The sequence below is a fragment of the Talpa europaea genome (assembly GCF_964194135.1).
Source record: "Talpa europaea genome assembly, chromosome: 5".
NCBI lineage: Eukaryota > Metazoa > Chordata > Mammalia > Eulipotyphla > Talpidae > Talpa > Talpa europaea.
In genome coordinates, this window is record NC_140071.1 from 122607547 (window position 1) to 122632298 (window position 24752).

General features: G+C 41.5%; 1 protein-coding gene across 1 annotated transcript; it reads right to left on the reverse strand.

Annotated features, from left to right (window-relative positions):
* Positions 1-2726: 2726 nt before the first annotated feature.
* Positions 2727-17058, reverse strand: KLF3 (KLF transcription factor 3; the record flags this gene model as incomplete). The annotated part of the gene is made up of 5 exons (XM_084233134.1): positions 16987-17058; positions 10610-11096; positions 9878-10028; positions 4712-4872; positions 2727-2908 (listed from the first exon to the last, which is right to left on the reverse strand). The coding sequence occupies exons 1-5, from the start codon at positions 17041-17043 to the stop codon at positions 2727-2729; spliced, it is 1038 nt and encodes a 345-aa protein (XP_084089260.1). The 5' UTR covers positions 17044-17058.
* Between the last annotated feature and the right edge of the window lie 7694 nt (positions 17059-24752).

A 24752-nucleotide genomic window follows, 5' to 3' on the forward strand; every position in this document is an offset into this window, starting at 1 on the left:
TTGAATATCATCACAGCAATTCTATAACAAACAGAATGTATACAACACTAACTTCATGTTTACAAGTCTTATCAATTTAAAATATTGCAATTAAAATCACCATTGATAATAACATGGCACATCATTAAAACCACATGTTTAAGGGCATCTTGTATTTGAGCTCTTTCACAATAACAGCTAAAAATGACTAATAGACTAAATTTCTCAACTATCATAGCAAAATACAAATGTGTATATATATATATAAGGAAAATTTGGTAAGAGCCAATTGCTAACTGAAGTATATAGACCAGACTGGAAATAGACAGTAGCCTCTGTGTGGGTTGTTTCTTTTAGTTAAAAGGGATATTCATTAATGAACTGTTAACAGGATCTAAGCAAACTGAATAATAGTGAGAGTCTTTGCAAGGCCTTGCTGCTTCTTTTGAACAAAATATAAATATGCCATAGCAAACACATCAAATTTTAAGAGAACACATGAAGCTATTAACTGGACTCAAAGCTTATTCAAAGATCAATTCTATCCTTTCTTGCTTCCTTTCCCATCTTCTCTATGGGCTGGAACACACAAATGGGTCCTCTCCATCATAACAAAAAGCTCCTTGCATTCCGACTAAATTCTTCAGTGTGTTGTAGAAGAACCATTTCAAGAAATAAACACTTTGGCATGAATGTGACAAGCATTTATAATACCGACAATGCCTACTTTTCCAAGAGCCAAATTTTATCCCTCAATTCATGTCATAGTCACCACAAAAAAAAAAAAAAAGCCCAATTAGGATGTTTTAATATTCCAAACAAATTTTGCAGTCAGTGCTTAAAAAAAAATGAACCAAAACCAAGTGCCAAGATAACAAATCACTTTGCATTTCTCAACTCCATTTCCTTCAGTTGGTACAGAGGGCTGAGGGGTGGGACCTCTTGCGTGCAGTCCCTACAACTAACTTTTATTAACAATAGCGCCATCAAAGTGAGCTCCCCACACAATTTGCAGGCCTCCAGAATAATTCGTTCACTGATGGTTAAAAAAACAAACAATTAAGCAATGTATTCCTCCCAGTTAAGGTTGTGTTGGATCCTGAGTTGTGGCTGGGACGAATCTTCAGGATTCCAGTCTTCTCTCTTCTCCATCCTTCATCAAGGGGTGAAGGCGCATTTGGCTACATGCACCCACATTCGACCACCGATGCCCACTTTTAAATGTAGGACCAATGGCATTTCTATGCATGGATTATTTGTATTGGCATTTAGACCATGGTGCTCAAAAGCCTGCTTTTGAAAAACTTCCTACAAGTAATGGTGCTTTTTATCTTCAACATAAACACGAGTCATATTCAGTTTGTTCTTCTGAAAGGATACTTGATAGTGATGAGAGATCACTGCTCCAATAGTAAACATTAGGGAATTTTTGAGCTACATATAGGAATCCCTGAACTGTGGCTTTCTACATTGTTTAGCTATCTGTTCCCCCAAATAAAGGTATGTGTGCTTCACAACTAGTTATATTTACAGATAGTGTCACTCAGGTTTTGAACAGGATGAATCTACTAAAGCATTATCAGATGCTTACTTACACAGAGGACAGCCAATTTGGCACCTTCCAGCTCACACAGAAGAGTTTCTGTATAAAAGCTACGTGGTTAATTTGGTAGGGGATTACAATCACCACTCAGCATTTTCCTCTTTGCAAAAAAGCTGTAAGGAGGTTGGCTAAGAGAAAATCCATGTATAGTCTTATCCAGAAAGGTTTTGCCCACTCTGGGCAAATATTTTGGTGGTGTCCCTATCAGTGCTTGCTGATCCACATTAAGGACATTGCAGGAATGGAAATGGGTGCATGGATGAGCCCATCAGTGTCTGGCTTTGCTGTGAAGGTCTGTTTGGTGGAATATACATCGGGGCGGAAACTCTGGGAAAGCACTGTACAGCTAAGTGAATGATGAAATCTCATGGAAGACTCCCAGCCGGGGAGGAATGGCAGACTTCCTATTCTTCCCCCGGGGCCTCCCTTGCTCAATACTCCCTCTCTTGACCACATGCTATGTGAATACGCCATCCATCCCTTCCACTGATAAACATCATCCACTTAAACCAGCAGCTTGGGTTCATCTCCCAGCGGTGGCAGAGACCTCCGTATTAGCTGCGGGCACAAGGGAGGAGAGAGGAAGTGATAAATCCAAGCTGACAAGCAAGATTTGTTTAGGGCAATGGAAGAGTTGACTGCATTACTGTGAAGTCTTGCCACACTGCCAGCTAACGTGTGAAAGGGTCCACCCTTCTCTTCACTGTCAAGCACAAAATGTGATCACAGAGCACAGAGGTCTGAAGGTCTCTGGCAAGGACTAGCAGGCTGGATACTGTACTTCTAATACACTTACTCTGACATTGTTTTGAGGAGTACATGGAGAAACTGACAATTGGTAATGTTACTTTACATGTTTCCTTGTTCTCATTACATTAAACGTATCTGTAAGAAGGGTTTGCTTAGCATCCCCGGAAAAAAAAAATTGTTCACATTCTTTAGGTCTGACCCGTGGTAAGGAGAGGGAGGATTAGAAAATATCTACTACTGACCATATGGAAGTTTGAATGATATAAATTCAGAGATTCAGACCAGCTGAATCAAAATTAAAATGTACATGTAAAAAATGAGTTAGATAATGGGAGGGTGGACAGAGAGAGATCCGGGAGGCTGGGAGCCACACTGAGGCGGGAGATGGAGGCGTTCAGACTAGCATGTGGCGTTTCCTGTGGAGGGCGAGGTGGTCGGAACGGGAGAAGCTGCGGTCACAGTCTGGGCACTGGAAAGGTTTGATTCCAGTATGTTTTCGGAAATGTCTTGTGAGTTCATCAGACCGAGCAAACTTCCATGTGCATCCTTCCCATGTACATTTGTAGGGTTTTTCGCCTGCAGGAAAGGAAAAGAAGAGGTTAATTTTCTCTGCAAGCACAAGGATATTAAAGCGTAAAAGACAACATAGTTCAGATTTTTTGAGCTAAAGCTCCTGGCGTATATTATCTCTAAGATATGCGCATCCACTGTCCCTCTCCAATAACACAGCATCTTATAACTACTCCAGGACAAGCAAGAAAAATGAGTTAGTCTTCTTAATATTTTAAATATTAATGTTTGACTGCCTTGCTGTCCGAAATCTGGGATGGGGAAATTTTCAGAGTTCTTAAAGCATAAAAGCATTAAATTATGAAGTCTCTATTAACTGAAATTTCTGTCAGGAATGTCAGCATCTCAATATCTTATCTTTTGGTTAGTCAATAACAATTATGCCTCTGTACAATGCTTTGATTCAGAAGCACTAAAAATAAAGCAGTATCTTCCCATCTTGTCAAGAAGCCAGGTTTCTACAACTCCCCCTGTGGGGTAATTGTAACTGGCAGATGAGCAACCGCAGACATTCACAGGGAAAGGCTAGGGAGCCAAGACGAAGACCCGTACAAAGAAAATGGTGGTTAATGGCAATCTTACATGCTTAAATTAGTAATAATGGATAATGGGTATCGCAAATTAATTTCCTTACTATCTCCTGTTCTCTAAAACCTCACAGAATTGCCATTCTTTGGCAGTCCTATGAGATATTTAAAATTTGCATTATCTGCTTTGCTACAATGGATATATATGCTAAGCAGTATTTCCTACATGTGAATTATCACCCAAGTAATCCATGTATTTTTAATCTTAGCTTGGAAGTTGGTAATATTCCCCTCCAGGGTTCCAATAAAACCTTGGGATGCTTTTATGAATCTGTCAGGCCGTGCTGATTGGGTGCTCCACAATCACAAGACCAGTGCCTGCATCTCTCTCCGTGGTAACATTATGACAAAGTCAAAGAACTCTGTAGGCTGATATCCCCTCAGCTTCCTCTACCCAGGATTCACTTCTGCTCTGCCAGACACTTTCCTTTTCTCTTCCAAATCCCAGACTGTCACCTCTCTAAATATTCCTAATAAGAATGACTCATGAGACCAAAAAAAAACCTCCCCCCAAAACTACACTCTAAATTAAGAAAGAAAATGTATATTGAGGCAAGTGCTGTCGTACTAGAATTTTACATCGAAGAGTTTGATGTTAGGGCAATTTACTGTAAACCTGTCACTAATACTTCACAATTAATCAGGCTCTTTAAAACATTTCTGTATACCTGCCTTAAGAAGTTGTGCGACAGAGTGTTCATAAGCACACATGTTCTGCTTTCTTCACCTATTTAACAACTTTCTGTAAGCTTTGGCTGCCTGCTATTCTGTACAAGGAAGATGGAAAATATCCTGGAACAAGTGTGGCAGCAAAAGCACAGAAATTCCCCCTCAACTTTAGAAGTCAGTAATTACCCAAATTTCTTCACTTTTTTAAATTCAGTGATAGTCTTCCATTTGAATTCCATTCCTAGCAACTGCCGTGCTTATTTGTTCTGCCTAATGAATTGTTTTTTTGCTACTGCGAATGTGATAATATATACCATTTATTAAATGAGTGCCTTTGTTTCATCAAAGTCAGCTCATGGTTAAGGGCACCTCCCTCTCTGTCCAGGGGTGGCTCCTTTCTTTCTCTCACACTTACTTCAGAGAGTACAGATTGTCACTGTTACAGAGAGAACCTTGAGATTTCATTATGATAACCCTTGAAAGCTAGAACATTTGTCCTTGACATTCCATTCTAATCCTTCTTAATAAAGATGGAGTCTGGTATTTGAAATACCTGTATGTGTTCGTCTGTGTGCTTTCAAGTGAGAACTTTTAGTGTACACTTTATTGCATCCATCATAATCACATCTGTGTATCCTCCGCTTCCTTTGGGTATCTGGAGATTCCACAGGTAAAGGTCTCTTCCCAGGCTGCACTATGACGGAAGGGTGATTCCTATAAAGTCAATGTTAAATGCAAAATATTGAGTAAAAGGCGCCTCCTTTTCATCAGTCTACCAAAAGCATCAACAACACTGGGCAAAAACAAACGAAAAAAAAAAAAAAAGCCAACAAAAGTAAAAAAAAAAAAAAAACAAAACAAAAAGAAATGAGCTGATCAACCCAAGAAGCACTGCTATATTCATTCAACAAACATTTAGTGAGCACCTACCATGAGCCAGGCACTGTGCTTGGCACCGGGACACAAAGATGAATAAAAACAGGGTTCCTGCCCTCGAGGAGCTCACACTCTAGGGGGAGACAGACATGTAGATAAGTAATGACAGTAAGAAGGTTAGGTGCTTTGCTAGAGGTAGGTGCAAAGTGCTAGGAGAGTCTCTTTCCCTCAATAAAAATTGGCCTATTTATAGAAACTTGTTGCAATGCTGAGCACTTTATTAGACTGTTGTTTTTTTTTTTAAATTTTTTCAGGCTGCCCTGATTTCCTTTTATTGTTCTTTGGTGGCAAATGTAAAGGGTTAAATTTCTAAGACCTGGGCAACCACACGATCTATCGGACATACCTATTTTATTGACATTCCATTGGGATCGCTTAAAGATTGCCAATTTACATGTAATTTTCAAATGGTGGGATTCCCTCCTTCCGTGGCCCCACAAATGTTGGCACTGCTGTTTCCAAAAAGTCCAACTCTTACTGCTGGGAGAACTTGAGGCACTGCCAGCAGTCACGGGAGGAAGTCCCTTACCCACAGCCCAAGACCGGACTCCACAGGGCAGGGCCAGTCCCCCACAGCATCTGCATCTCCCCACCTTCCTAATTGTGGCTCAGCTGCCTTCTGTTCCTGTATCTGCACCCTTTTCTAGAGTGGATTTGAGATCAAATCATGTTAAGCATCTGTACTAAGAAATTCCTCTATTTCAAAAAAGAAGGCAGGGGGGACAATGGGCAGATGACGAGTCGGGCCACAGCTGTAGTTTTCTCAGGCTTCCCCTGCTGATGAATCAAGTAATTAAAAAGTTCTAACGCATTCATTCGCTTTCCTCATGACTAAGTACTTGATGCATTGTAAGCTCACGTGGTTGGCCTCCAACTATAAAGAATGATTTCTCCTTATTTTAAATTGGAGTCTAATAGCCTGACGGTGCTCCAAATGCTGAATGTACAAAGTTGGATGCTTTGTCCAAGTGTGTATGGGGAGAAAAAAGATTGGTGAAAAGGAGGAAAAGAATCTGATGAAGTTAAACACTCAAGCTTATAAGACAAAAAATGAAATTAGCCATAAAAATCAAAAGGAGTCCCTGGAATCCAGATTTTTTTTTTTTTTTATCGTGGTAAAAATTTAAAAGCATGTCCCTTATCTATAACATTTTTCTGGTATATTTATTTTAAATGATCTTAGTTATTTCTCACACCTTTATCACTGGTAAAGAAAACTGTCAGTTTTGGGTATCATTTTTACCTGTCTGACCCCATGCTGAGAGGATCTATATAGAAGAATAAAATAGCCTGGTTCAGATACATGGAAAAGTAACAGGGGTTGGGGTGGGGGAAACAAGGACTTAATTAAATATATACACAGAAACAAAAAGAAAATAAGGGCAGTTTTTTTATTAATTTAAAAGTCTTGAATTGAAGGAAAAGGGCTGTCAGCTTCTTTTTAACTTTCAACTTTAATGCCATTGATTAAAAATGTTTTATCTTCAGGAAATCAAATACTGGGGGGAAAAAAACAGAATGGTTAAATGTATCTTGTATGTCCCTGGGCTATTGCAAGTGCACCCCAGATGGTGTTAGAAGACCCCTCAATTATTAGATTTTATGGGTTGGGAATGTGTCTAAGAGTTTCTCTGCAGTAATTATGACCACTTTTCCCAGTTGCTCATTTCATATATAAAGATACTCTAGAAGGCTGTGTGCACCAATGTTCAATCCTCTCAGTGCCTCAGTTTCCTCTCTGTAAAATGGAGATGATGAAAATATGATCTCAGAGATTACTGTGAGAACTATATACAAAGCCCTTAAGAACAATCTCTTCCAGATGTAAAACTACTAGGTGGTAGCTGTTAATATTTCAAGGTTCAGAAACCTATTTGCACACTTTGCCTCCTATAGGTTAATTTCATGTGGGATGTCATAACAGCAGGTCAGGAGATGTCTCCTCCAATAAAGTCCATCTAACCTTGAAAGGTGGTGTCATTCCGAGGGCAGCAGTCCCATCTCTAAAGGGCCAGGTGTGAGAACAGGCTGAGGCTATTTATAAGGATGTTGGGATCTCACCCTTTATGGTTTACTCACTGTTCATTTTTAGAGATTGTTTGGGATCATTACCACCAAGTAGTTACACTAGTTATTAATTATCAGATACCTGGCTTTGCATTAAGCCCCTGCCCCTCTTAGATTTGCTATAATTCACATGTATAACTAAATGGGGAAATGCAATCCTGAAGTTTTTTTTGTACTAAGTACATCTTCACCTATATAAATACATAACACAGGGAATTTGAGAAATATTTGAGTACCATAAAAAAGCATTCTAAAGCTATTAACTTTCTGATCAAGCAAATGGATTTCCAAGCTGTGTTTTAAGATCTGCCTCTGGAAAGGACGGAATTCCTAAGGCAAATATTATTGGGGCTGCCTCATCGCCATGGTTCTAGCGACTTGGTTTCAAGTGATTCTTTCCTGGCTAGTTGGTTTCCTATGTGGGCTGCAACTGGGCACACTCCAAGACATTACTTAATCACATCTGTGAGAGAATGACTTGCAAAGTACATGTCGTGGTTGTGGCTAATCTGCACAATTTTTTGCGAGGCAAAATGCAATCTTAGGTCAGCATTAAAACAAGCATATTACTCATTAATCATTAAAGCCATCAAGCTTGAAATCATCAAAAGAACATTACTTAAAATAAAAGTATTTTCTTTTCATCAGCATTCAGAGCACAGAATGCCTTCAAATTGCCTTCTGTAATGGTTTACACTAATTCACAGCAATCTAAACTTTGGAATAACCCTTTTCAGTCAGGCAACTTCTCCCTACGTGGGCAGCTGACTTTATTTAGTTTTATAGCATCTTTCTCATCACCATTACAAGTGATGTTACCAGTTACCTTGCCAGAGACATGCCTGGCAAGCACAAAAAGAGAGCCAATCCAGCCTACCAGATGTGTCCATTTTACTTTCCCTTTTACCACGTACATGAGAAGATGCAATTGGTTAGCTATGGACAAGACAGCAAGAAGTGCACTCATCGGGTGAAGGGTCACAAGCCCAGTCCCCTCTCTGCTGTTACAAGTGGGATTGCAGGCGAATTATCTAATATTTGGCTAGTCAGCTATCTGCTGACTCCCACATGTGCGCTATGGGGATGAAATAATTCCTTTGAAAACTGAAAACACTTGGAAAAGTTTCATTTGAGGGGGAAGAAGGTACTATGCATTATGAAGGATAACATGCAACTCCACCAGACTTCCTCTCTCCCTGCTGACGTGGCTGGGTAAGATTCATTCTCTCCTACATCTATCAGGGAATATGACAACCCCTGTTCCCCCCCCATTAATACATGAGGCACTATAAATTGAGTTTAATACGGATACAACTAGAATGCATGTGCAATTCCAGAAGAGCTGTTTTAAAACAGATCATTTACATTTGGTCATGGAGTTGTGTAAGGAGGGATTTGCAGAACATTTGCTAAGTTGGAGAAAAGGTGATAGAGAAAGAAGATGGAACAGACCCTGGGGAGACAATATTTGTTGTCTTTGTACTGGAAACTGGCCACTAAATCCAATGATGAAAGCACCATAACACAAGACAATTACAGCAAGAGAAATAATTACAACAATAATGAAAATAAAGAGGCAACAGAGGCAGCAAGATTAAGTGATTAACCCAAGGTCATATATTCAGTGGACAACAGAGCTGGGATCCAAAGGTCACTGCAAACACAGCCTCCAGTGTGGCCACTGGGACACATTGAGGAGCTCACTAGGGGCAGATTCCAGTCATGATGTGACACCATCACAGAGCGAGTCAGACCTAAAACAAAGTGCTGCTCAGATGCTTGGTTGCTGGCCAATGCATGTAAGCTTCCTCCTGGATGGCAGTCCCAGAGCTCTGGACATTCTAGGGGCAGATATGATTAAGATGACCGGTCAGAAAGTAAAGAGCTCCTTCAATGCTGAGCTTTTTTTTTTTTTTTTAAGATTTATTTATTTATACAAGAACTGGGGTACAGGCCAGAGGCACGAGAGGGTGAGAGAATTCACCAGAGACGGAGTGGGGAGCAGAACAGGCAGATGACTGAAAACACTGCTGAGGGGAGCAGCGGGTGAGACAGGAGAGGTCTGCCGCGCCATGTGGGTATCTCCCTGGCTGGCCAGGAATTGAACTGGCACTGCAGAGGCTGTGGACAGCTTCACAGTGCTGCGCTCAACCCACTGCACTACCAGGGAGGCCCGATGCTGAGCTTCTTAGAACAACAGGGGCAACATTCGTTGCTCCCAGTACTTCCAGACATTTTGGGGGGAGGGTCTTTCTTGGGACTGAAAGTTTTGATTAAATACATTTGCCAGCAGAGCAAGAGTTACTCTATTAGAAGAGACAACTGGAAGGACAATGTATCTCTACACGAAATAATTTCATGATCCAACCTTAAGTGGAATATCTAGAGCATCAAATTCAAACTACATTGGAATTAAAATTGCAGGGAAATTAAGGGTATGTAGTCTAGAGGGGTGATAAAAAATAAAGATAAAAATGACAGTATATGGGGAGGTGGCAAAATGGGTGACCAATTCAATGAAAAGGTGACATAATTGTTGTCATCACGGCATCCACATAACAGCACGTAGTTTTTGGATTCTCCCAGCTTGCCCAGTAGCTGCCAGTGCTGCTTGGGAATTCACAACACACCACACATTGGAAGCTTGTGCTTCCGCCGCAGGCCCCAAGGTGTCCGTGGCCACACAAATACTGGGTAGACATAAATATATACTTACTCTTGCAACAGTGCTTGTGGGGGGGACACTGAGTTCATTAATGGGGGTGACATTTCTTCAGGATAATAATCTGTCCTCTGTGGTTCAATCCCAGGTTCTATTTTAATTTTTTTCTGTAATATAGGCTTCTCATATGATTCAATTACAGGAACTAAAAAAGAAAATATATAAAAATCACCCTGTGTACAATTAATTTACCACTTTCGGCTAAACGCTTATTGCACAGTTTCTATTTATAATACTGTCATGTGAGTATTTAGTTGCCAGCAAGCAGCAGATATAGGAAGCTGGACATTTAAAACATGAGCTCCAAAATGGTTTTTCTTCATGACTTTTGATTATCTTCCTTTAACCCCGGAGTTCGCTTCCTAAAACCAGCCGATATACAAGGTGGCCTTTATTAATCATTAGTTATCACTATGGTCAAAAAGTATGTAAGTCAATAAAGCAAAATAAAAAGTCAAGATTCTTACTATCCCAAAGTTGACAATTATATAGTGAAAGGAATCAGCTCATGGCATTAAACGGACAGTCTGACTCCTGGGAGCTCTTCCAATATCAACACTTAAAAGAAAAAGGAAATGCCTCAGGCAGATTCTAAGACAAATACAGTATTTCCTTTTAAGAGAGTTCAACAGCTCTTGGCTCTCTGCTGCCTCTGCTCCCTCACCCAGACTGTGCAGGGAAGACACGGCAGATGCTGGATGACCGAGCAGCAGTGGTGCGATTTACCTTGCATGCTACTATTTGAGTTTTCCATCTCCTCTGACAAGGAGACCATGAGCGGCTGCTGGAGGTGACTGGTGTACATGAAGGGAACGGGCTGCACCACAACGGGCTGTATGACCGGCAGAATCCCCGGGCTCCGAATCCCGTGCCGGGACAGGGCAGCAGCCATCACCGGTGGCATGGACAGCGGGACCCCGAAGGGCTGCACGCCCGGGGGAGGAGGCGAGTACTTTTTCACCGGGGGGCTGGAGGAAGGCATGCTCAATCCAGGCGAGGCTCTCCGGTGCGAGGTCTGGAACTTCAGCGAGGAAGGAGAATTCCCAGCAGAGGGTGGTGAACTCCGCTTGTTGACGGTGAGGTCCACCGGCTCCATCTGCATCCCGTGCGCCAGGCCTTCCGGCGTCTGGAAAAACTTATCAGGTAACGGCGTGGAGTAGATGACGCCGTACTTGCTGGGCTTTATGGACTCCATGTAATTGGATGGGTACGACTGTTGGAAAGGAGAAAAAGTGTAGGTTAACCAAATCTGTGTTTGTTTGAAACACGCCTTAAGATGAAAATGTACAAGCTACTTTCGATTACGTGGACTTAACAACACTTGCTCCTTTAAAAAAAGGTCCTGGGCGAGCAAACATGAGAAAAATCTAATCATCTCAACTCTAAGATGATTCCTGTATCTAATGATGTCAAGGCTGAGGTTGAGACTCTGCAAGATTTAACAACAAGTTTAAGGGATATTATCATTAGGAGTCAGGGTGGGGGTTCACCAAGAATCAGTCAAGCCAGCTCACCTCACTACCTTTCTGATGGGAATTCTTCTTTTTGAAGAATTTAGTTTATGCCTCCCCCCTGCCCCCCCGCCCACTGTATTCATTAAAAAAAAAACTTTAGAAAATAAAAGAATTAACTTGGCCATAATCTGATGAGGTTTCTTAATTGGCAAGAAATTCTCTTTAGCTTTGGTGCCTTTCACATCACAGAGAGGATATTGTTTCTCATGTTACACTTTCATATAATATGGAGAGATGGAGCTGCACGTCAGTGCTTTGGTCTAGTGGCTGAACAGTCCTGGTTTCAGCACTAAAAGAACCTACTACCCCCCAGGAACCTCCTCAGTCTCAGGCCAGCCAAGACGGTGAGTTGCCCCCACACACCTATCTCCTAAGGCAGATAATATCCCACACCAGGGTAATCATGTCCTTGGCTGCAACATGTCAGAGGTCTTATTCACAGTTTGAATGAAGCTATAGATGACGACTTAATTTCCAAATTGTAGATGGCAGAACTGTAACAGGCAATATGACTGAAAAAAGGACACGGGCTCAGAGTGACCTGCACACAAGCTGAGGCCAGCGCTTCCTCTGCATGTCCGCTCTCACTGCCCCATTGTAGGAAGATGCTGGAGGACAACCTGATAAGATGCTGAAGGTCAGAATCCATCTGCGTCCTTCCAGACCTAGGTTCTGCCCAAAAGCGACCTAAATTATCTCCCAGTACCTTTCCTTTTTTTTTTTTTTTTTAAGATTTATTTATTTATTTATTTATACAAGCACTGGGTACAGTCAGAAGCACGGGAGGGTGAGAGGATTCACCAGAGTCAGAGCGGGGAGCAGAGCAGGCAGAAGGACCGAAGTACACTGCTGAGGGGAGCAGTGGGCGGCAGGAGAGGTCTGCGCGCCATGTGGGACCCTCGCCCAGCGGCCGGGGATCGAACCGGTACTGCAGAGGCTGCAGGCAGCTTTGCAACCCAGCACTCAACCGCTGCGCCGCCACCGGGGAGGCCCATCTCCCAGTACCTTTCTCATGCTCCAAGGATAATCACACTTTCAGCCACCTCTTTAAATAAATGGAAATGAGTTGTAATCACTGCATACTATGGATACTGCCTTTGGCCATGAAATTGACTTAAATTATTTCTATTCCTTAACTGAAATAAAAAAACAAAAACAAAACACCAAACTTGGTGAATGCTTTTTCAGAAATTAAACTCATTCTAAGTCATTCTCTTTATTTGTAGGCATTTTAGGGAGACTGAAAGTTTTAATAAAATGTCAAGTCCGCCTACAGAAAATTACTTGAGTTTGGATGCTTTGCAATGAAAAAGAGCTCCATGTACTTCTAAAGTTTAATTTGCTGCGTGTAATTTTCTAAAGGGAAAAAGTTCTGGAATGAGAGGTGAAAAATCTTCAGGAAATAGGAGGCAGCATCAATTGTTTCTTCTTACCAAAATGTAGCTTCTTTCTAAAATCCTAAGCCCTATTCACCCAAGACCTTTCCATGACTTAGATTTTAATGCCAAGTTATTGGCAGTCAAATAGGAAGCAAAAAGAGAACATGTCTTTATTGCTGCCATTGTGGGCTTTGTCTGTCCATGGGGTGAGCTTAAGAAAAACAGGAATTAAAACTTGGGAGATTTGGAAATTTAATAATAGTCTCAGGTTTTTCAAGCCATAAAGAAAGAGACAACCACACATTTAAGCTAAGTTTTACAAACCTTATTCAGTTTTGCTGAAGAGTTTGCTTTCCAGTGAAAGTCTCCTCTAACCCCCACGTGCTGTTTTTGTAAAGTCACGGGGCTTGTGTAAGGAGACACATTTGGACACACAGCTGAGTACACAACCATTTCCAGTCCGACTGCCTCACCAAAGGGTGAAGAAATGTGGTTTCTCAAATTGTCTCACTAGCAAATTTCACAGCATTGTTTACCAGAACCTTCTATAAGATGTGTTTACTTTAATTATTTGGGTGGAGCACACAACCGACTGCAATCAGCTTCCAACAATCAGGTTTTCCACCATGTAGGGACCAAGGCTGGGCTGGCTTCGGGTGTGTGCCTTGGGTGGGGACGCCCTGGTAATAGCTGCTTCCTTCAGGCCACTCCAATCTTCTAACAAGCAACGCAAATGCGTGTGGGCCATTGGCCGCACAGCCTGGTCAGAGGCAAGTGCTGATGAAGCTGAAAGAGCCAAGAGCAGCCTGGTCACTGGTGGACATCCTACAGGCCCTCCGGTTGACACTGCTTCCCCAGGAGGCCCTGAGCCCCGGGACAGAGCCCCCTGAAGAGCCCTGAGTGAGGGAGGGCAGAGGGCTTACTTTTCAGGAAGATCTGTCATTAAGAAAAGCTTTCCCTTTTCTGTAAAAATATATCCAAGTGCTCGTATCTCCACGATGGATGGAAGACGGGGACCTGGACCAAATGCTCAATAAATCTGTGATGAATCAATGAAGTGAATCAACACACACTCTGAGTTTTCAGTACCGACAAGACGAAGGATTGGAACCAATTCTTTTGATTTTTGAAAGATGACTTGAGAATTTCAGTAGTTTTTTGCTTTATTGGGGATAGTTTTGGTGAATTTTCCATTACAAGACAGCTGAAGTGGAGGCTGTGACTGTCTCATGAAACATGGACAAATCTTCATTTCACCAGTCACTAATGTGGGGGAAAAAGTGAGCATCGTGACAGGGCTGAGCAAGTTGAGGCATCTTCATCCAAGGGTGGGGTGGCAAGTGCAGGAGGGTGTGGTGCTTCACAAACACTCTAGACACGGCAAATGTCCTGCCCCTCTATGCCAACCACAGTGAGAGTTCTCTTTCTACTGGGCTCAGGAAAATTTTTGTTAGAACAGAGCAGAGGAACTGCTGATTTTTATGATTTCTCAATCCGTAAGGAGGCTGCTGGACTAAAAAAGAAAGGACACACTTTCTTCAGAATTAATCTTCCTGTGGGACTAGGCTAAGAAAGAATACTTTTAAAACATTTGTTACTTTTCTCACTTCCTAAATTAAATTCTTTAATTCTCAGCCTGAGTTGGAGAAGGGTATTGGCAAAAACACTCCTTGATGTGGACATTGTATATATACAACCTGTCTCGTGTTTTACAAGTTATAATCTCCAATTTTACAAATTAAAAATAGGGCACTGCTGGTGGTTTTGCCAACATGGCAGGTTGCAGGGACCCACCCCAGGCCTGGGTGGGGCGGCTTCCACATTCTCATCTAAAGCTTTACTGTTTGCTTCAGAGCACAAGGGTTAGCAGAGAAGGGGATGAAGACTTATCTTTTGCCAAGAGACATGATATTTCCTCTCTAAACTACAGCAAAATACCAAATAGGCAGACGGCCAGCTTCCACTGATGACTCCTTTTATTAAGGCGGGGGGGGGGGGGTGGACAGATTAAGTTACTGTAAAATATTTTTATTTCTACATGGGATTAAAAACATCTCATGAATGTAGGAATACTGACTTAAATGGGCAACAGCTTCAGCCTTCAGGTCAAAGATTGAATTAAAAGAGATAGCAAATTATTTTTAACACATTCCAACCATGAAGGCAGAAAAGATGCAATCAGAAGATTTCTTGTGGAAACGCAAGTTTTTTATTTAGTTTAGTTAAGCAAAATAATCACAACATCCTAATTTCCAGGAGTTTCATTCAGTGAACTGAGGATTTGCTGAATTAAGGGAGAAAACCTTCAATGTAAGGCCTGACACTAACTTCTGGTGAAAAGATCTCATTAAATTCTAGAAGCATTATTTGAATTTGAAAACTAGAGCATGAAGAAGAAAGACCATCAATTGCAAAACAAATTGTACATATTTGAACCTCATATATTAATATGTCACAGCATTACAAGCATAACTGTTACTTTTAATTTGTTTTGTTTCCATTTTTTTCAGTTAAGTGCACTTCTTTGCACTTAATTGTATCATACTAACTTAGCAATGTGGATCTCCATTTTAACTTTCAATTAGGCTCCCAAGCCATATCTTCATGCTTGATTAAAAGCACTGAAAGTGCATAGAATAGTAAAAGGCATCACGGATGGGTCTGCATCATTTATGAAATTAATCACATTCTTGGGTACTAAAAACCTATTCAAATTTCAAGCATATAATTAATGGGGAAATTTTATACCTTAGTCTTCCCCCAGTGTGATCATGCAACAGTAGGGTGAAAAAAGTTGCTGAAAATGAGAACAGTACGAATAACATTAAGAAGTCTAATTTGTTTTTCTGATTAATAAAATCTTACTGCTCATTTACTATCAAATTCAGACACTCCGTGATCCAGTTACCACGCTAGAATGTAAATGTTATTTTCTGAAAGCCACTGTGACTTAACTTTTCATTGTACACAGTGGTAAACACTGCACTGGCTTAGTAATATCCATGGCGACTCAGTTCCAAGAGCCTTGGAGTGACCCCTATGTCTTATGCAAACATTTTTGGCTGGAATCTCCACAGCCAATGCGCAAGGATGATCTAATTTTGCAAGTGTGTCATTACCAATCTTTGGATACACAATTCAGGCCAAGATATCCCCCCTTGTGAATATTTTCCGAACCCATGGAAGAAAAGAGCAAGACCAAGGAGTGTAGCCTTGTTATTAACATCCACTAAACCCTATCTTCTCCTGTTTCAACCACTCCCTGCTTTGAAGTCAGCCCCTTTCTGTGGTCGCCCCTATGCCACAGCTCTAGGGCTGTACCTATGTAAACACCTGGACTAACTACTAGTCCCCTGGTGCCCTAAAAGCATCTAGGGGGGCCCTGGCTCACCGAAGGGCTAGTTTAGCATTTTGGTGATGAAAAAGACCACGAACATAACTCCCCCCCGCCCCCAGACTCTTCCAAGTGAAACACAATTCCATCCTCACTGCCAAGTTTTCTCCATAGTTTCTCCTTAGTTGTCTCTCATATAGTCACAGGTTGACATGGCTGCTGTCATCAGTTTTTAGGCAATTCATTTTATCCCTACTGTATTTTACAAAAGGGCAGTGGAGTTTCCCCCACCCCAGGTTTCATCTCTTTCTTGATCTCTTTCATCAGTTCCATGAGAGACAGCTTATATACTATGGGAGACATAACAAAGTATTTTTTTTCTTCCAGTATTTAAAAAAATGGCATTCATTAATATTTTTAAAAAACTTTGATATAACTGGGGTGGTGATCTTTCTTGATGCAGATTGTAAAAATTGCTTCCTAACCATGATAAACATCACACACAGGTTTTTTAATGTCCCTAAGTGCACATTAATTAAAACAAATCAGACTGGCCAACTTTTTTGTGTGCCAAAACCAATAATCTTGAGAGGCCAAACTAAAAAAAGGAGCTTTTGTAAACCTGCCTCTGTTGTGACCAGATTCACCTGTGACCCAAGTTCTGTGCAAATCATACCTTGGGATGATGGGGGTGCAGGCAGGGTTTAAGGAAACATGGATTCCACTGATTTCACAGAGGCTAGGAGGGCATCACTGACTATGAGGGGCTCTGAGGAAAGTTTGCCTATCAAGGACTGAGTAATCTTAAGGAATAAAACACAGAAGAATGCTATTATCACTGGGGATGAAGCAGGTGTTCAATTTTGGAAAACTTACCACTGAGACAGGGTCCATGGCCTCTTGCTTGACAGGCACCGAGTCGAACATGAGCATTCTCTTAGGTAAGCTTTCTAGGGTGCTCTGGTGTATACTCTAGAAAACAAAACAAAGGTAACTTTAAATATAAAGTAGTAAAAGCAAAATATGAGATTCTTTACTCCTTCCCCTCAATCCCCGGAATGGCTGGAATGTTCCCTTACCTATGAAAGATGCCATTTTGTATAATTAAAACCAGACTCCATGGTCATAACCGGAGGAGAGTCCACCGGCATTTCTCACTCACATACATAAACCCTGATGCCGGAGACCAGCTCCAGCTAGAAATCGTGTCAGGGGTCTCCAAAAGGAGAGGACGGTGTCGGCCAAGTTTTCTGAACTATATGTACAACCCCTTCTGAGTTGCAAAGTTTGCTGTGCAACTCAACAAAAGAGGAATGTTAAATATCTTTCCTTATTTCTTTAAGTTTATTACAGAAAAATTAAGGGAAAAAACAAGACAAGCAAAAAGGAAAACCGAGAACCAACCACAATATATCTTTGCTTTAATACCTCCAAACCTTTTCTTATTGGGATTAGTGTACACACTACAGTCTCCAAATGGGGCCACAGCATGCAGAGTGCATTATGGGTAGTATTTGGTACCCAAAAATTCACTTCACAATTTATTGGGAAAATGTTTCCTTTCCACAAGTACAGTTTCCTATCATCAAATTCTGTGCCACTGTGAGAATAGATCAGTTATTATTCATTTTTTAAATTAGGTATTTAGGTTGCTTCTAAATTTTCACCATCCCATACAGCACTAAGCATCTTTATGTTTGACCTTCTCCTGCACATCCTTAATTAATTTTTAGGAAAAAATTTCTGATGAAAATTTCATAGGTGAAAAACATATACATTCTGATGTATGATCCAACAGAGATGCTCTATTAATTTCTATCAGCAAAACAGAACCCACTTCTCAACATTTCCACCAGCAATGAATATTATCACTTTAATAAAGGAAAACTGTGCTGACTGGTTTGTTATCAACATGGAAATTATTTTCACTCTAAATTGATTTAATTAGCAAAGTTGGCTCCCCCATATTTATTTACCATTTACATTCTTCTCTTGAGAAATGCCTATTCAGACTTTAAACTCACCCCCAACTTCTTATTGTTTTCTAAACACTTTTTATTTGTGAAAAACATCCGCTTGCATTCATTCTAATTTCACCTTATTAGGAAACAAATCAATCTTAAGGAAACCATCTTGATTTTGTCCAGTCCCTCTCTTTCTTTTTATTGTTCTGCTCCTGTTATTCTTTCATTTTCTTTTGTGTTTTTTACTAGCTACTTCCAGCACTGAACTATATCAAGCCAACTGCTTTTTCACAGGACAAAATGTTCAGTCTGCTCCATGTTCAATTACAGAATCAGTGCCTGGATTCTTTAATAACCGGCTTCAGAAACCTACTATCCAAATTTGTTTTAAATGTTCAGCACTTTGGCTAAAGACCAAAGTCTTTGTGGATTGCTTGGGTTTGGGTGGGAAAATGAACAAGTTCTAGGTTAAGTTCCAGCTGAAAAAGATGCACAAGTACCTGGTCTAGAGTGCTTCCTGTATTTTAGTATTAGAACTCTCCTTCCCCACCTCCATTATAGCAATGGCATAGTTTGTTGTGTCCTTCCTCTATCAGCTATACCTTCAAATAAAATTATGCAAGTAATATTGTGTTCTTGTTCTTCATTGTTTTGTTGGAGAAAGCCTGTTCTGGGGTCTCATGACAACACGTGAGTATCATCATTAACTCAACATAAGGTCCTGACTTCTAAATTATATTTCCCTACATCACAGGATGTATTATAATCTGGGAACACAATCTGCTATCAGCCTGCTCAAATCAATGGTGCTACTACTGTCCTATGTATCCCACCAAGAACAAACCCCAACAACCCAGTGAAAAATGGATGATTTCATAATGAAGAATGAAAACCCCTTTTGTGTCTTGGGATGCACTATTAACCAATTCCCAGCCTGGCAGCTGTATGGATGGACATGGGTCCAAGAATTGCTGTGTGCCCCCTACTCCCTTACTAGAGCAGACTGTCAACAAAAGAAGTGGGATTGCCTGCTTAATATCACTGAGGTCAGATAGTTCAGTAGCCTTGACTGATGGCTGGCTGCCTCTCTCCCAAGTTTTTTAAATTGAATTTACTCTTCAGATTCAACAATCTACTGGACAGTGTCTCGATGCATCCTTCTAAATAAAAGCACTAATGTTCTCAAGTGGCTAGGACAGAGCCCTAGTTGAGATACCAGTAGCAGGAGACCTGCATTCTAGCCTTGCCCTGTGGCAAAAGTTTCACATGTAAAATGCAGGTGACACCTCCCTTACCTACTTCCTAAATGTTTGAGGAAGATCAAAGGAGATTTAAAAAAGAACCAATTTTTACCCTGTAAATCACTGATACCAACAAACACACACACAACTTTTGGTTATGCATCGTGCACAAAAAGCATTAAATTTGTCATTTCCACCTCATGGACTTTTGCTAAACATACCTAGCCTTAGAGGTGAACCTCCACACTTCCCTTCAAAAAAGACTCCAAGTTCAGTCTAACAGTTAAGAGCTGCTGACATGCCCTTCGAAAAAGTTCATATAGGGCCCTGGCACTGCCACCTAGCACCGCCCACCTCCTAGCAATGTGCTCCCTTTACTGCCAGCAAGAGCAGCACAGTGGAACTAACACCTTGGGCTCCACAGTTCATTTTGGTTCAAATTCTAAAATCCCACCATTCAGTTCACAAAGCCTTCAAAAACCTTTTCCAATGCTTATTAGCATAGAATACCATCCACAAGGACTACTGACTCCAGTTAGATGAATCACATGCAACCTGCTCATCTTTGATCATTTCAAGACATTATTTAAATCACTTTCATTCTTTAGTTTTTATGTTTTATCTAAATTTAAAGGAACTTAGTGATTTGCACAACTTGTAGTCAATACAGAAAAAGTAGTCTATTACACTGAGTTCATCCTAATGAAACCTGACTCATTTTTATTAAAAAAGAATTGTAAAGGTACACTTTATTTGTTCACACCTGCTCCTCAAGCATTGCTATTTCTCATTAAGTATTTCAGCTAATAAATAATGGTAGAATTACAGTACTTCATTTTGAAACTTTAAACAATGCATCACTGGACAATAAAAGTGTGCAAAATTTAAATATTACCATGAATAGGCATAAACTCACTGTCCATTCACATGTCTAACAACCCTTTGTTCTTAATTTGGTAGCCTCTAAAATGACTGGGTGAGGATCCTTCTAGAGATAGTCAGAGGATATGGGACAAAGAAAATGAAGGACACACAAAGAAAATGACATGCCCTGAACAGTTCACAAGAGTTTCTTGGGAGAGTCGCTGGGGATGGGGCATTACACCCATGGTGTGCTAATTTTTTAAATTATAATTCCTATAATTAAAACTCCTAATAAAAACAAGAGAGGGGAAGCTAAGCTACAGAGGAGTCAAATTAAGGAAGAAAATCAAACACAAACACAAATCAGGCTTTTGTTTATTTGGTTTCAGGAGACCTCCACACTCTGTGCCTAGTGTGCCTATCTCTGAACAGACCACTTTGCCATTGGCATTGACTTCGTCCATGGGTTTTTGGTCAATCAGAAAAGAGTGACTGTCATGTTTCCAAAGTGTCTTTTTCTGTAACTGAGAGGTAACTTATACACTGGAAGATTTAGGGTCCCTAAACTGAATAGCATCTCAGCTTTGGGGCTGTTACCATCATTTTAAAGAATGCAAAATAAACTACAACTGCTGTAAAGAACGAGTTACACAATGGGTTACACAGCGCAATCTCAAGTAAAGCCAGTAGGTGGCACACTAAAACAGGTATTAGTGACTAAGAAAGCCAGTAAGTTGAGTTTGCCAGCACCGGGGTCTTTGAACCTAGTGGGTTTTCACCAGCCTCAGGAATTCTGTTAACCATTTTATGTGGGTATCACAGAGATGAGGAGGCTCTAAATGTGGTTCTGTTTTTCCTTGCAACTATTTTCCAATCATAAACACATTTACATCTTAGTTGTATTTAGCAAAGCACAAATACATTCTAAACTAAGTAATCCCAGGGTAACAAAACTGCATTTGAAAGAGAAAACAAGGGCAAAACTGATTTTAAGATAACTTCTAAGTGATTGTAGTGCTTGAAAGTGAGAATATAGGACCATCATCATCGCCAAAATAATTTCCCACAACTGGAACAAATGTCATCCTTCCCAACTATGTCATTTTGTTGGGAAAGGCCGAGAAAACTGAATTTTCCTCTAACAGAAACAGATTTCATGTTTTCCTTTACTCCCTTCTCCACTTAAACTTCTGACTTTTCAGATGTCAAAATAAAGGCAAGATTTTTGCCAAAATGCAAAAAGCTGTATGTATGTGTTTAAAAGCCTGGAGAATCACTGACATGAAGTTTTAGCAGCAATATAGTTCCACCTCATTGGTCCATGTGACAACTGCTTTATGAGAGGCGCAGAGAGCTGCAAGCTTAGGAAACACGGCGAGGAGCTCATGATGGCACCAAACTCCCTTAGAAAGTAGCTTGCCTTGAAGCTAGAGCATGTTTTACCATGAAACCACCCTATAAATGACAGCTCTTTCTTGGGGAAGGGAGCAAGAGACTGAAGCAGTTCCTTGGTGATACAGCAGGAATTGCCTGACATTCTTTCGTTTCATCTCCCTTTTTATGCCCTTTACCTATTTTTCTTTCTTCCCAGATCTTCAAAGGGTACCTGAATTATTACCTCCTGCAACCTGTCCTGACTGTAAGGCTCCAAATTACCTGCCTTTCTTGAGACAAATCTTTGCTTTCTCACTGCCTCAAAGAGGTAGGTGGTGGAAGGAGAAAAACAGTATGACCCACCTAACACCCCACACCCCATCTCTAAGAGTCCCTCTTCAGCAGCCCAGAGTTAGGATTCGTACAGAAGGAAGCATATCACCTTCCCCTACTTTTTACTCCCAAAGGAACTTCAGGGAAAAGAGAAAAATCAATTAAAAAAAAAACCATCTGTGTGTGTATGTGTGTGTGTAATTCTTGGTCAGGAGGACAGGGACAGGCAAACAACATCCTTGCTGCTAAACTTTCTTTCCAAAGAAAGGTTTCTTTTTCCACTTCTGTACCCAAACTCTTCAGGCACTCCCCGTGAGTTGCATATTTATTGGCAGTTTCCCAGGCCAGAAATACAAGGAGACAGGCAGCAGATGGAAGTAGGCATTTTGAAGCTGGAGTCTCCTTTTAGAACAGCCAGATGCTGACACCTACCTGGAGCTGTGTCCCCTTTTCATAGCACTTGATTTCCTCTACTTCGGTCTTCTAGAGTTGGCTGGAAATGTAAAATATTCCACGGAGTATTCCAAATCTTTGCCCCTCATAAAATTACATTATTTTGCACCAAAATGTTTTGTAAATGGGAAAGAAGTTAATTATTTAGTTTCAGATTAAATATAATGATCCAGAGAGCAAACAATCCGCCCTCTCTCCTCTCTCTGCTAACAAGCCACCCAATTTTACTTTCCTGCCTCCACCCATCTGCTCCACCCTATGGAGGGTTGCCAAGGGAGTCCGACTTGTCCAAACAGGACATGGCTTCAGATAAGATTCTGCCCACACCCTGTACTTCGGAAAGACCAAGTGAAGCAATTGATTTTGCATGTAAATAAGGACAGGTGCAAAGGTAAAGACCAAGTAAAATCCCAACACATTTCAGACTGAGGCCCAGCCAGGCAGGGGTGGGGGTGGGGAAGCCAATACCCTTTGGGTAAACTCCCAAGCTCAATGCCACCTGGTTAGTGGCATTCCACACCTTTCTTAAAGAAAAGTGTAGGTTTCACATTCCTTTTCCTTTTTTATGCTCTCTGACAATTTTGTCTTTTAGTTTTAAGGGTAAGCGACCCAAGACCATTGAAAAGAACCTGCAGTGTGTGTTCCTGCTGTGCACATCAGCCAGGTTGGCCCTCACAGTGATCCTCTGTGAAGTTATATAATCGAATCCAGAAAGGCTGCGTGAGGCCACTCTGCTTGGTGCCCTATCGCTGGAGACCCACCCCACTCCACCCTTAGGGGCCTCCACCCATGAGGCCCCACCCTGGAGGGAGTGGGAGGCTGGGAGGAGCCAGTTGGCTCGAGTCAGCTGCCAGTTCCTGGAAATTCCGGCCTGAGCAGGGATGGCTGGAACCTTAAAAATAACCAGCAAGAACTGTCAGGGTGGCGGCCCTTCCAGGACCCCGGAGAATTCTGCATTAAAAGTTTATCTCATAGAACCACTGAACTCTCGGATATGAAACCATGAGCTAATATCGCCCTTGCCCTTCAAAAGTAAACAGAAAGAAACAGAAAAGGGGTCTGAAAAAATCCAACATGTTCCAAACCCAAATCCTTCTCCTCCTAGCTTCTGCCTGGAAAAGGCTGCCTGCCCCACCTTCCACTTGCCTTATTTTCAGGTCATTCACCATAGAAACCTCAGGGTTTCCTTTAAGCCTTACTCTCCAAAACTCCCTACCTACCAGTTCGAATCTTGCCATGAGGGGCCAGCCTCTGTGTACCCCTGGAAACTGTTATTGGGGGTTTATCCTCCAGGGTCTCTCCACTCCGAGGGCCTTGGCCCTTTCAATTGGTCCGAAGCCTCCTGCCACCTACATTTCTCAGAGTCCTCAATGAGACTTCCCCCAGCTGACTCCAACTGGAGTCCAAAGGGTCCCCAGGACTCAGAGTGGGTTCAAGCGCCCACACTCTGCACCCTTTCCTAGCCAGCTGCTCCTTGCTCCAACAAGCGCCCTTCATGCTGGCTGCCCCTCCCCCCATGCCTTTGTTCATTTTTGGCCCCGATGCTGGGCAACCAGCATGGAATGCCCCGTCCCCTTCCGGCTTATCTAAATCCTCCTAATTCTTCAAAGATCAGCTCAAGGCCCTCCCTACTCTGCACCCGGATGATTGTGCCCTGGTCTACCTAGGCCTCCTCTTCTTACCTAGATAGGCTGTGTCTCTTAATGGCTTGTCTCTGACCTGACCTCAAGGAGGGGAGTGTCTTACACTCCCTTAGAGGCCTCCCTTCCCACTCCCCAAAGATCAGGCTGTTCACCAAATGACTATTAAGTTTAGGCACAAAGAGGGATATGAGAGTACTTGGCCCACAGTAGGTGTTGTGCAGCCTTCTCCACTTTCCTTCGAATACATTTGAAATCTCTCTTCATAACGAGGTTGAGGACTCCCTCACTCAAAAGAAAATCTATTAAGCTTTCCTCAAAAAAAAAAAAAAAAAAAAAAAAAAGTTCTTAGCTTTAACCTTACCTGAATGAGTCCTTCAGGAAACATATCAGTTTCATCCTCAAAGAATTTTTTTATTACCTACCTAGAGATATCTTCTAAACAAGTCTAGTGTCAAGCTCTCTACTGTTTGAAAATTGAAAATAAGGAAAGAGAGAAACAATTGTATAAGCAGAGAGTGTGTGTGTGTGTGTGTAATACTGGGCTTACTATTTTGAAGGATACTGCCATCCTTGCTATACTTGCCAAGGGCCAAGTGACAAATTCCTGCTGATCTCCACCACCTTCATGACTGCTGATCACCAGGTGTGGTTCTTTACATGGACTGTGTCATTTAATGCCTATGAGATGGATACGACCTTCCCATTTTACTGATGAGAACAATGGAGCCGAGAGGTAAAGCAATCTGCCTGAGATCACACAGCTGCTGAGT